The 12,874-nt window shown below is 36.6% G+C and overlaps 1 protein-coding gene across 1 annotated transcript in view; it reads right to left on the reverse strand.

The window, feature by feature from the left end:
• Nucleotides 1-12,874, reverse strand: part of PTPRD (protein tyrosine phosphatase, receptor type D) — a 283,005-nt gene that overhangs the window by 3,369 nt on the left and 266,762 nt on the right. Inside the window, exons 31-35 of the mRNA XM_026083567.1 lie at nucleotides 11,481-11,766; nucleotides 10,815-10,993; nucleotides 9,441-9,567; nucleotides 8,313-8,438; nucleotides 3,553-3,707 (exon numbers count right to left, since the gene is read on the reverse strand). Of these exons, the coding sequence (XP_025939352.1) occupies nucleotides 3,553-3,707; nucleotides 8,313-8,438; nucleotides 9,441-9,567; nucleotides 10,815-10,993; nucleotides 11,481-11,766 (873 nt within the window). The remainder of the gene's footprint in view (nucleotides 1-3,552; nucleotides 3,708-8,312; nucleotides 8,439-9,440; nucleotides 9,568-10,814; nucleotides 10,994-11,480; nucleotides 11,767-12,874) is intronic.

Genomic DNA, 12,874 nt, shown 5'->3' on the forward strand with positions numbered 1-12,874 from the left:
CCCTCTGTTCTGTCTTGGATTTCTGCCATTAGCTAAAACCCACAAGAAAGAAATTTCTGTAACTAAAAGTGCCAACAGTAGTCAGCCATTAAACTTAAATAATCATCTGTTCGTGTGGATCACTCCTGGACACAGAAAAAAAAGGATCTTCTGAGTCTGAGTGGTGGTAATTAAGCAACCCATCATCTCATAGTGGATTGTGACCCCTTCACAAGGTTTTCTCCAGTACAATAGGCTTGAGAAGCTGGAGACTTATAGACCTATTCAATGGGAAGAAGATGAACCACAGGGAGAGGCTGAAGAACTCTGAACATTCACATGGACCATAACAGAAGCGCACTGAACACTGAGACCAGTGTAGAAACCAACGTCCAGGTTGTACAATGGTATTTTATTGTTTAGTCTAGATCAGCACATTTCTAGGGCTGTTAAATATATGTGATTGGATGTAGAAACATTGCAGAACCTGTGTGCATTCAGAGGAGTGAAGCTAAGGACACTTGAGAGACAGCTTGATAAAATATCATGCTCTCAGTGCTGGTATTCCTATATGTGATGGCAATAGTCCTGCAGATATAGAGCAACGGGATTATAACATCTCCTGTCCCTCGTAGGATAAATTAAAAAGGTGATGTTTAAGAAACATGCTCAAGAAGTCCTCGAAACAGAATGCTGAAACCTGTTTAGACTTTAAGAGTTGATGACAATGGGATCTAAACAGTACCCCAGAAAGTGTCCAGCACAGTGAAGGCCAATTACCATTTCAGGTCTTCTTGCTTCTGCTGAACTGTTTGAAGAACTCACACAAAAAGGTATGGCTTTCCAAATATATGTGTGATGACTTCTAGACTAGGTATTAGTCAAATCCTTATTACCTTAAGAAAACTATTCAGAACTCTTTAAATCAAGAAGAGGAGGGAAATAATTTGCTCTCTTGTGTTCTTAAGAAGTGAAAAGGTATCTGGAGAATTACTTAATGAGGAATACAGACTAATATGAAAAGATCTCAATGCTTTCAGATCCTAATGGTAACGTCTGTAGAAAACTGACGGACCTTGTTCCAGCTGAAAGTGACAAGCATATTTAAACATTAATTCATTTCATATTAGCAGATTTCTTAAGAGTGATGGAAGTTCACAAACGTACTAGTAGTATTTTTAAAGATCAGCTGACTTCATTCAGTGCAAGTCAAACTGCAGACTGAGTTCTACCACAATAATTTACAAAGGAGTGCACCACAGGTTTTGAAGAACCTTCTGCTTAGTAAATTGTGAAGGGTCCTTGGCACCACTCCATGATGCTGCTAGCTCAGAGTGAGGATTCATTGAAGTTTTAACAATTAGAGACAGAACTTAGAATATCTTAACCAGTCATGAGGAAGTACTGATGTTTTTATAAGAGGGAGGAATTTATTCTTAGAAGTAGGTCTTGAATGCATGTCAGGAAAAGGTGTTCTTTCCTACTCTCCAGCTAAAACCTGAAATAAAACTGCAAATGCCTAAGGCTGATTCTGGTGAATATTTTGCTTCTGAGTGAATCTTTTACTATTTTGTTAATTTTTAATTGATTGCCTGGTGAGGTTAGAAAGTTTTAAATAGTAACACACTGACCTATTTGTAAAAGTGCCAGAGAAGCAGAATGTACCTAATGTTTGAAAAATGTGGGTGGTGGTGGTTTACTGTGGAACACAGAAAGCAAACTCATGAGAAATGTGTAGAGTGGGATGGAAACTGCAGGGAACTGGCACTTGGGGGATTTGATGGTTAAATATTTTTCCCATTTTTTTCCTCTACAAGAAAAAATCCTTGAAAACTCCTCATGGTACCAACTGGAGCCATTTTAAGAATATCACAAGGTCTAGGCTAACAGAGGTACCTGGGATCTTGTGCTTCCTGAAAGAAACAAATAAACTTAGCAATTTAAGAGGGTTATTTAATATTCATATGAGTTGACTAACATTGATAATGATGTACTAACCTCTAAAATGTCATTAGGATGATGATAAAACTTTTAAAGACAAAATCTTGATGGATTATGTTGGATCTGACATTGTTTCTACCAGAATCAATAGTAGAATTCTTGATGGCTTCAGCCTGAAAGATCACACCTAATTGGAAGGGCTTCAAGACTCATTTCATTTCAGAGTCACAAGTAGGCAGTGCTTGCATGGTAGAAAGGACTTAGAAGAATACTTGCTTTCGTATGCATGCCTGCACACAGCGACAAATACTGCTTATTATTTCTCTGCTCTCAAAAGTCTTTAATGTCAGGAAGAACGAGGCTTGTTCTTATCATGGCTGTCTTTTACTCTCCTTTGCAAAATGCATCCCTGAACTCTGGCTTTTGACCATGGCTTTGCAATGCCATTCTCCTTCACAGGCTATAAAAATCCTTAGGCACACAGAAAAAGTGGGATTTAAATAGTTCAGTATATTTACTTTGTTAGTCTCCCTGATTAAGGAGCATAAAGATCTCTGTTAAAACACAGCATCAGAACATGTGAATGTATTCTTCTGTCTTTGAAAGGACAAGAATCTCTCTCTCTCTCTCCCTCTCTCTCTCTCTTCAGTTATATGTCCTAGTAAATTTGTTCATTTTGTCTTCATGTTAGTATTAGGGAACTGCTTGGCTTGCGGAGAGGACTTGGTACCTATATTAATATTTTCCATCTATGATATATAAATAATAACATTCAATCTATCAAAAAACAATTTAATGTTGCAAAATGAATATCTAAAATCCTAATGGAATTTATAGGAAGTAATTTGTTAAATAAGAGATAAAAGATAAAGATATTATTTTTGGCCATCTGCTATAGACTTTAGAATACTGCAGTGAAAATAAATAAAAAATACCATAATGTTATAAAATCTTGCCCCTGGATTATTCCAATGCACCCTGCAAGCTGTTGTCATCTGCATCTCAATGTAAAGGAGTTTAGGAAGCTCAGCACATCAGAAAATGGGCATTACATTCTAAGGTTCTAACTCACCAATCCAAACCTTGAGGATTTTTTGACAGGCAAAGTTTCTGAACTCCGATTTCTATTCTATTCACTTTCCTGATGTAGCCACCATTTTTCTTTGGCTTGTCTTGTTTGCCACTAAGGTGCTACTCAGGAGTAACTAGTTTGTTTACAGCTAATAATCCCCACCGATGTAACAGATTCACTTTTAATTAGCAGTAGAAAAAAATCAGATAGAGCAACCTGTGATGAGGCATTTCCTACTGCTTTCTGAATGTAGCACTGATCAAGTTGTTTTCACACTGTGATAGAGACACTTTTCAATGAAGAAAAATATCACGTTTCCACATACTTCAGGAGAATCTTTTCTGTATGCATGTAATTGTATCACAAAACAGCTCCCACTTCATAAAGCAATCCTCCTATACGTCCCTTTTTAACCCTTCTATTTGATTACATTTCTGATAGTTCACCTACAAAGTTCCACTTACCACTTACCTATATGCTTTCACTGCCGTCAGCTACTTCTAAAGTCAACTTTAGAAAAAAAATTGCACATGAATTATTTTGAGATTTTGTTTACTTACCTACAATGAACAGAGATTGGTCCATCCTGACCAAACTGCTCTTTTGTTTTATGCACTTGGCCTATGAAGTCAATAAATCCTTCTCCAGACTTTGGCACTCCTTGTTCTGGCCAGTCAGTGAACTGGAACTGCCTCACTGTACGGGACTGGCCATCCTTTAATGAAAAACACACATAATATATCCCAAAACAATGTCCCAGTGGCTGGAAGCCAGTCAGCCAACAAAACAGAAGGGCAATCACAAAAAATGTACATTGGGTGGAGAGGGGAATGGCTAAGATTGCATGTACACAGATTCTTTCAATCACATTACTGATCCATGTTTTTGGAGCTATTTGGAGCTACGCATTGTCACAGAAGTGGAATTTCATGAACTATGACACTGTGCAGATTCCTTTCTGCATTGGATAGGAAAGTTGTCTGACATTTTGCCTGTGTAAAAAGAGAGCCTAAGGATAAGGAAATTAAGATCTCATTAGGTTATATGATTGTTTTTTAAGTTATGTTTTGAGTCTTCTGGACTGTAATTTTCTTTTAATACAAAACAGGTAGAATATGTCAATCCAACCTGCCTCTCCTTTCCACAAATATACTCAACGACTGCATGGCAGGAATATCTTTACTGATAAGATTCATTTAGTCAATGGGCTCTTTTCAAAGGGTATCTTTAATAGCATAACAGTTACAGTGCTTTCTAGGAGGTAGACACTTGCATGGAAGATGACCAAGTCACTTGTTTCAAAGTTCAAGACCAGTCACTTGTTTCAAATCATGAACTTTCTTTGAATCATCATAATTTCATTTACTAATAGCTTGGATGAGGTTCAAACCAGTAACATTTTAGAAGAAGGGTTTTCTCTCTCCAGACATGTTGGCTGAAGCTGTTCAGTCCCTTTGATTAGGAATATTAACAAGATTTTTTTTTAAAGTGCAGAATACTGCAGCATGGTTATGGTTATAATAAGCCACAGAACAGCTGAAGTCCACTGCAAACTCTAGTTTCTGTTGCATGCCTATTTAACGTGTAAATGCTCAGGATACCATGAATAATAAAAATACAATACAACTGGATGAAGTAAATTTGTTTCAAACTTTCAGACGTTGTCCTTGATGATTTTGTGCACTGTCAATCTGTGTAGCTGTAATACTTTAAAGCATGAACATAAATTGAGCTACTATTGTGAATTAATTCCTCTGGACACGTTACATTTCTTAAGCACTCCCCCTGCCATGTCTTCAAAATGGTCTTTTACTAAGTGAAACTCACAAAAAATTAAAATGATGATAGGCGATCCCTTGAGAAACAGATAGTTATGCTGAAGGCAAGAACAGTCTTTTCTTTCTTTTTTTGCCACCATAAGCTCTCAGTTATTATAGACTTTAGAACTGAAATAGAAGTAATTTAAAAAATAAACAAAAATAAAAGCAGTAATTTGCTTTCATGTTTCCTCTGGTCCTGTGGGTTTCTGTCTGCCATGCATCAGCTGAGAGTGAATGGGTGTGTTGCCAGCCACACCCCAATGAAATAACACATGCCCTCTTTTTTGCCCTACTCTCTATTAGATTCCTACTATGACAGCAAGCACACTAGGTGTGTGGAATATTTTTGTCCCCTAAAAAAAAGTACATCTGTTACAAAACATTTACCCAATTTTATTTCTAGTAGGTATCAATCCAAAGAACCAAATATAAAATATATCCTACCTAAAATGGCTTTTTCTTAGTATGATGTTTTCTCATAATGACCTCTGTGATCCCATTCCCCTCTAACAAGCTATAATGTAATGCATCATTCAAGACAACTATAAGCGTATGACATTAATCCATCAACAAGACTAAACAATAGATTGATTCTCATTTTGATCTCCCATTTCTCCAAAATAAAGAAACAAAACCTTAAGTATGACTCTGCTGCAATGTGCCAATTAAGGCTATGGAAGCTCTTTGACAATTTCTGACCCTGACAGGATTTACACTAGAAAAACAGTAACTTTTTAAGGGAGTAGAAACTAGAAAGAAATATGCTGCTTTACTTAAGTGAAGGCTGTCATTGGAAAGCCACCAAATCTCTATCTCTGAAATAGACTTAATGGTAAATATTTATCAACTTTGTCTAAATCATCTATGTGGTGTATTTCATGATAGTAATAACTCAATAATCTTGTGCAAGTCTGTGAAAACTGCACTCATTTTTTTAATGGCAATAACTTCTATTATTTAATACTATTTAATGAGCAAACAAGTAAAGTTAGTTCGTCTGATGTTAGACTACTGTTAAAGCAGACTGGGAGCTGATCTGCAATTTCTTACACAATTCCCCATGCTCCTGACATTATAAACAGTGCTGCTTTCTTTTAATGAGATGCTTGCCAATAGTAGTCCAAATAAGCGCTGCCTTCTTTTAATGAGAGGCTTGCCAATAGTAGTCCAAATACAAATGCCAAATTTTATTAAAATCTTTATTTTCAAATATTGTCACAGTTAACACAGATAGGGTAAGAAGTACTAGTTACCAAAATATGAACTTTCAAATCCCTGTACGTAGCACAGGGCTTTTAATAAATAACCCTATTGATTGGATGACCATTTGGATTTCATCTTGCTCCTACAGGGGATATTCAATTGTCTTTTGATGAGGCTGTAGAATATATAATGCTATCTTACAGCCATCACTAATAGGTTAGCCTTATATGAGACTGCCCCAACATATCGACCTTTGTAGTTTACAGAGAAAGTGTGTATAAAGCAGTCAGAACAGTAGATTAAAATGGTTACAGAGGTCAATTCCACCTTACAACAATTCAGTTTCAGAAATAACAGGGAGCCCCACACCAAACACTTGCTGCCAACACCTACAAAGGCAGCGTGCTCCTCTGCTGCCTCTGGGGAATAACCGGCCAGCTCAGCTCTACCAGGGCACCAGTGCTATTCTGACATTACTAAAGTGCTTGAAGATAAGGGTGAGAGAGGCTGGTTACAACCAGTGCAATATTTATTCTCCGTTGAATATAATAATTTAGTTAGATGGGCTCAACTACTGGGTGTGGCAGGCGTAAAAGCCTAACTACAGGAAAACTGTAAGATATATTTTCCTAAGTAATGCTTACTACTCTCAGCAAATTTGGCGGGGCTATGGTTTCCCAGCATGTCTACAAAATTTAAGATGGTCCTGAGAGCTTGCCAGTGAGTTGTTCAGCAAAACTGGGGCCATTAAGATAAAGAGATTTTTTACATTTGAAAAACAATAATAAGCAATTCTAAAATGTCACAACAGGATTGTTGACATGCATGCATGGAACTTTTTAAAAGAGGTGTACTAATAGCAGGACCAGCAAAACTGTTTCTGACAAATTAAATTATGGAATCCTTTTAGACTTTTTACTGTTTTGCTAGCTATAAACAAACAGACTGAGATTTACAAATGTACTGGTTTACTATATACTCTTAAATAAACTTTTTGCAAATGTATTTCACCGTAGGTATTGTTTGCAGACTCTCCCCTTCAACTACATCTGTAGCTGTTTTTTGGCATTATTATTCTGTGATTTGAGCTTGGTGAACTATGTCACCTAAGATCTTTTTCAGCTTGAGAAGGAGCAGAAAGATTTTTAATACTCCATCTGCAAAGACAATCAGCAATTTTGCAGTGAAATTGCCTTTGACTCTGTTTGTGCTTACAAATGTGGTTGAAAACTGATGTTAGAAGCCAGTTCTTCTCCAACTTTGTTTAAAAACAAATTAGAGAAGCTATCATTCATGTGATCCTTACTGCGTTTCAATAGAATGAAAATCAGATCCACAGTATGCCTACAGTTCTTTTCAAAAACACATATCTGAGTCTCATTTGCCCACTTAAAATTTTAACATGCTGATCATCTAGCTAACTGCCTGTAGTACCTAATTTTACATGAAGCTAACATCATGTCATCAGTCTAGCTAATAAAGAGAAAATCTAATATTTCATATGGTGACTGGCAACTCAGAGTAACTAGTCAAGTTGTTCCTGGACAGTACATCCACTATTTTGCTTGAACAAACAGTATTCTATAGTGCTTATAGAAATGGAGGATGTCAGTAATTTCTCCCATTACGCAAAGTAAAGTGCTAGAAATTGCAAGTCTGAGAAATGTCAAATGTATATTTAAAGTTTATGTACATTTAATCTTATATTGGTGTGCAGTCTTGGACTCAGGAATTCAGATAAGAAATGCAGAATGAAAATGAGGAAGCTAGGGTCACAGCTGTATAGCTCTTCTCTGCAGATATACAAGAGCGCTGAGAATAATCTAGGGCAAAAAGCAAATTATAATATGCAAAGCTTGTCAAGCTTTTCTTAAGAATGCTATTTGCTCTGCAGTTTTAAAATCTCACTGTATTAACCTTCATACTCAGTCAGCCTAGAAGGTGGTGCAAAACAACGTATTTACAGCTGTAAGTGATGAAAATTTCTTGCCAAAAGGATCAAGGGGGAAAGGAGGAGAAAGGGAAGATGGCATTCAAATCATCTAATGCATTTCAGGACAAATACTTATTCAGAACTCTGCAAATTTGTGCTGCCCAGATGTTATATCTGAATGGAGTCAATTGCTCTTGAAGAAAGATGCTACTTTAATAATATCTTTCTCTGCTGTTTGGTTATTGCTTGAAAAACAAGTACACGTCTAGGCCTTTGCTAATAAAAAAAGAAAAAAAAAGAGGAGCGAGAAATAGACTTTCTCTTTTAAACTTATGTGAAATGGGATAATGCTGTGTTAACTTACCCTTGCATCTGTAACCTTGAATTCCCTTAGAATATACTGTGGCATGTTGTACTCTGCCATTGGATCTACCACAAAATACTGGTATCTGGCTGAACGCTCTGCAGGCCAATACTGGTGGCATTTTTCCTGAAAAATACCAAAGCAAAACACATTTCTTTTTACTCAAGACCGCTAGTACAAGCTGGTATAAAATTTTTCACTGAGATAAGTGTAATACTTATGGAAAGTGCCATTAATGACAGAAACTTGAACTGTTAGTTTTAATGAAATGGAACTGTTTGAAGCAAAACATAAAAACTGCACTTAGAATATAAAAATGATCTTCAATATTGCATTGCATAGGAACGTTATCTGGTCACTGTACTTCTGAACTTATTTATATTTCTGCTCAGTTCTATTATTTATCAGCTTAAATTTCAACACAGAATGGGATGCAAACTTCAAGGCGATCTTTAGTTTTCTCCCTTCTTCCCTGTTGAAGCAAGTATTCCCTGGTCTCAGTCAAGGGTCTGTTCACCTCTGCATCCACTATCAAAATCCCAAACCACCTCTATTCTACAAATATTTGGTTGGGCTCAGATTTCACTTATCATATACCAGTTTTATCCTTGATGTAAACCTGCCCAGATGGTAACCTGCTTCATTCTTTCCATTATACAAAGCAGCACTTCAATGACTTTAGGACTGTAAATAGGCTGATGAAACTGCTAAGTTCAGCACAATGAGCACACAGAAAACATTCAGGTCTGTTAAAAATACCGCACTTTCCTCTAATGTTGTTAACATCAGAAGCTGCAGAAGAGAATTTTCCAAATGAGAAATCCTCATTACTCCATAGCCAGCAATGCTCTCCCTGCTTTCTTTGTAATACCAACATGAGAACCAAGTTGCTGATTCTTGCTGTGCCCCAGAACAAAATGCCACGTCTAGCTTGTCTACTGCAACACATCCACAGATTGCAAATGCTAATACCGCATGACCTACAATGGCACTATTATTTTGAAAGCAGAAGGAACCTAATTCCTGACCTTTACCTTTAGACAGCCCCATAACGATGAAATACTTTAATAAGAAAACATTAGAATTATAATAAACATTTTACTATGGAAATACTATAGCAATACGTACTCTGCCCATTTCTCTTAGCTTAGTAAGCATGACTACAATTGTAGAATTATGCTCCCAGAGCATTCTCCAGAAATCTTCAGTTGTTTCTGCCAAAGGTCCCTGTGTAGCTATGTAAGCCTTCTGCTGTCTGTGTTGAAAGAAAAATTAAATTAAGATAAATATTTTAAACAAAACTGTAAATTGATACCTGTGTTGTCTGTTTATATGTAAACATTATCTAGAGGAAAAGTTATATGTTATTAATAATAAGCACATTAAAACCTTAATATGATTGTTTAATCAAACAATGACATTTTTTATTTTTAGAACTTCGTGAAGGGAATTACTCTGTTAATATTATGATATATTTCATTATCATTATTACTTACATTTTAATGCAACACTGATAGCTCAATTTTGAATGCTGTAAAAAGCACTTAAGAAACAGTTGTGCTGCTTCGTTTTGCAGAAAAAAACTGCGGTACTATCTATTAAGTTCAGGAATTATAGCAACAAGCAGTTTCTTTATTAACTCCTTTGCAACAGTCTAATGCCTACAGCAAAAGTAGAGCAGTAAGAAAATTCAGGAGTGGAGAGTGCTGTATTTCCAGGCCTTAAAATCTTACTTGTGGAAGGTACCATGAAGCTGTTAAAATCTTCTGGAGGAGGAGTTTTATAAGAAGATGGAGACTACTGTACTATGTATATGTACTTGCCTCTCTCAGTCAACAGAAACATCTTTGTAGGTGCTATTTCAGATGCCGACTATTTCCAGTTATGAGTAGAGGCTCAGAAAATGCGCTTTGTGGATGCAGATATTCAAGCACACCTAAGCTGCCTTAGGGAAAGGAAAGTACACTGCTTCTCCTTCAGGCCTTTTCCTATCAACTGCTTAAGCCAGCCAAGGGCGTATTGCTCTGTATTGTAATGAAGGTGCTGGTTTAAATACATATAAAATGCTTTTTGGAGACTAGGTCTGGTCTTAATCAGTGCTCCAAGATCATCACAGGTTATCACCTTGACACAGGCAGTACACCTCCTGTATGTTATTTCTATGAATTTTTTTAAGCAGAATAGTTGTGAAAAGACTGAGATTCCGAAGTATGAATGTACTTAAAATCTCAGTAACCTTCAGCATGTAAAAACATACTGGGAGTTCTCAAGGGTATAAAGGTAGGTACAACTGTATTATTTAAGACTGTATGACACTTACACCCCACACAATTTTCCTGTGTTGTATAGGTGAAAATCTAAAGCCATTATTAATGTTAAAAAGCAGAACAAAACACCACATGTCCAGATTATAAACAATACTAAATCTTGTTCACTATAATTACATAAATAATTATGTAAACTTCTAAAACAGTCCATATGGGAACACTTCATCATTAGTACCTGTATCCATCAATAAAACTGGCGTTTATATAATCAGAGCCTTCTACTCCGCGGATTGGCTGCAAGCATACCCTTGTAGACTCATATGGCATTATATTGACAAGGCGATTTTTGAATTTATTACATGGAAGATTGGCACTGATGAATCTTGAAGTGTGAGCTTTAGAGCTAGCTAGACGCTGTTGAAAATAAATAAATAAAAGAATTAAGATCAGGTATGACAAAAACAAATGTCATTATCAGATTTGATGATCTCTGCTTATGACACATTAATAAATTATTTCAATTTGAAATGTTTGTTTTTTCATATTTCATTGCATTACCTAAATGTTTGTAAAGCTTCTTCTAATACTTTATAAAAGTTTAATGACTGCTCCATTCATGCGTATGAACAAATTTAAATATTAAACAGTTACACAAACACACTTTTCAAGCTATTCAGAAAACAAAGGAACAGCAGGGTTAAAACACCCACGCTGAACAGTTCTTGTCTGGACCCAATTGAAAGCAGAATTATATATTATGCAAAATATTCTCTTCTTAATTTACAGTTTCATGCTCAAGATGATCTAGCTTTTGATTGCTGGAAACAAGTGGTGGAGGATACAGCAGCATTAAGTGTTACCTGCTTTGTTTTTGGCTCACTGCAAGATAACATGTCAGTACCTTAAATTCCAGTTCCATTCCTGTGACATTCTCTCCCGTTTCGATCTGTGTCAGCTTCTGAATATATGCATACAGGTTTCTGGCTGGCACTTCGGTATTTCCACATGTCACTGCTTCCAGCAGTGCATCATGGATAAAGATGTATTGGTCCTCAGTTTGAACCATGTAATTCCTCTGCGCTCTCATTAGAGTTACGTGGCCATAAATATCTACAGTCTTTTCATGCTTTATTCTCTCTAACATGGCATCTATCACAATGAAACAGCCAGTCCTGCCGACTCCAGCGCTGAAAAGAAAAGATCACAGGAGGAAAAACATGAAGGAATATTTCATGCAATGTGCTTATTTTTATGGCATTCAAGTTTTAAAATTTCATAACACTGATTTGAAAAGCACATTTTTCTGAAAATTAACATCAGCTTCTATGAAAGAGGCCAGTGCTTTGAAATAAGTGAACTCCTTTAACTCCTGTTACAAGCAATTGAGGATGCAGAATGCTTTTGTAAGAGATCTTTGTATTTAGCAGGCTCAGGCTTGAATAGGAAAGAAATAAAACACACTGTAACATGTTTTAGAATGATATATTCTTAAAAATGAAAATTACCAGAGGTAATGTATATGCTAAGAATTCAAGCTTTATTTGCAGCATGATCTGTAATTCATTAGACATGTTGTTGTTGTTATCCTCTTCTTACTGAGATGAATTTATCAGCAGACAACAACATTATACAAAACGAGTGCTACGAATTCTGCTTTGAAGGCAAACTTTATGTCTTTTCTCCAGCTCAGACTGTGGGGTTTCAATTGATGCAGTTTGGTCTGTCCTCCCCTCCTTTGCCCAGCCAGGCCATAATATTATTCTCTGCAACACAGAGTGATGTCTAGTTAGCTACACTAGTTTTAGGCACTGGAAGGACCAGAACCTGGACCAGGATGTTCAGCTGTCAGATTGTTTCAAAAGGCAGATGATAAAAGGACTAAATATACCTAAAGACGGAGCTTGACATCACAACAATGAATTTATGTCCAGACTGGGTCAGTAATATTTGTCAGTCAGAGGCTAAGTTAGTGTCCCCTCACAAATTCTAGATCCAATCAGATGCTGGGCTTTTGGAGCTAGATGGAGCATTTTGGGCATGAGCTGAAGTGGTTGCACATCAGTCCTTTTGAGACCAAGGAAACCTCTCCTTCCCATCTCTCTGCACAGCAGGGGATTCCTCAGGAACATCTCTGAGATAGAAAGTTGCTCTCCTGTGTTTGGTGGGGCTTGGAGGTAGAAGAGGATGATACGGGTCAGTTACTGTGAGTTTGGCACAGCAGTTAAGACCTTGTCCATGAAATATTCAGCTGAGTCCAAAAGAACATAAACATCTCAGTAACAGACCTACTTAATA

The sequence above is a fragment of the Apteryx rowi genome, unplaced genomic scaffold (assembly GCF_003343035.1).
Source record: "Apteryx rowi isolate R43461 unplaced genomic scaffold, aptRow1 scaffold_61, whole genome shotgun sequence".
Lineage (NCBI taxonomy): Eukaryota > Metazoa > Chordata > Aves > Apterygiformes > Apterygidae > Apteryx > Apteryx rowi.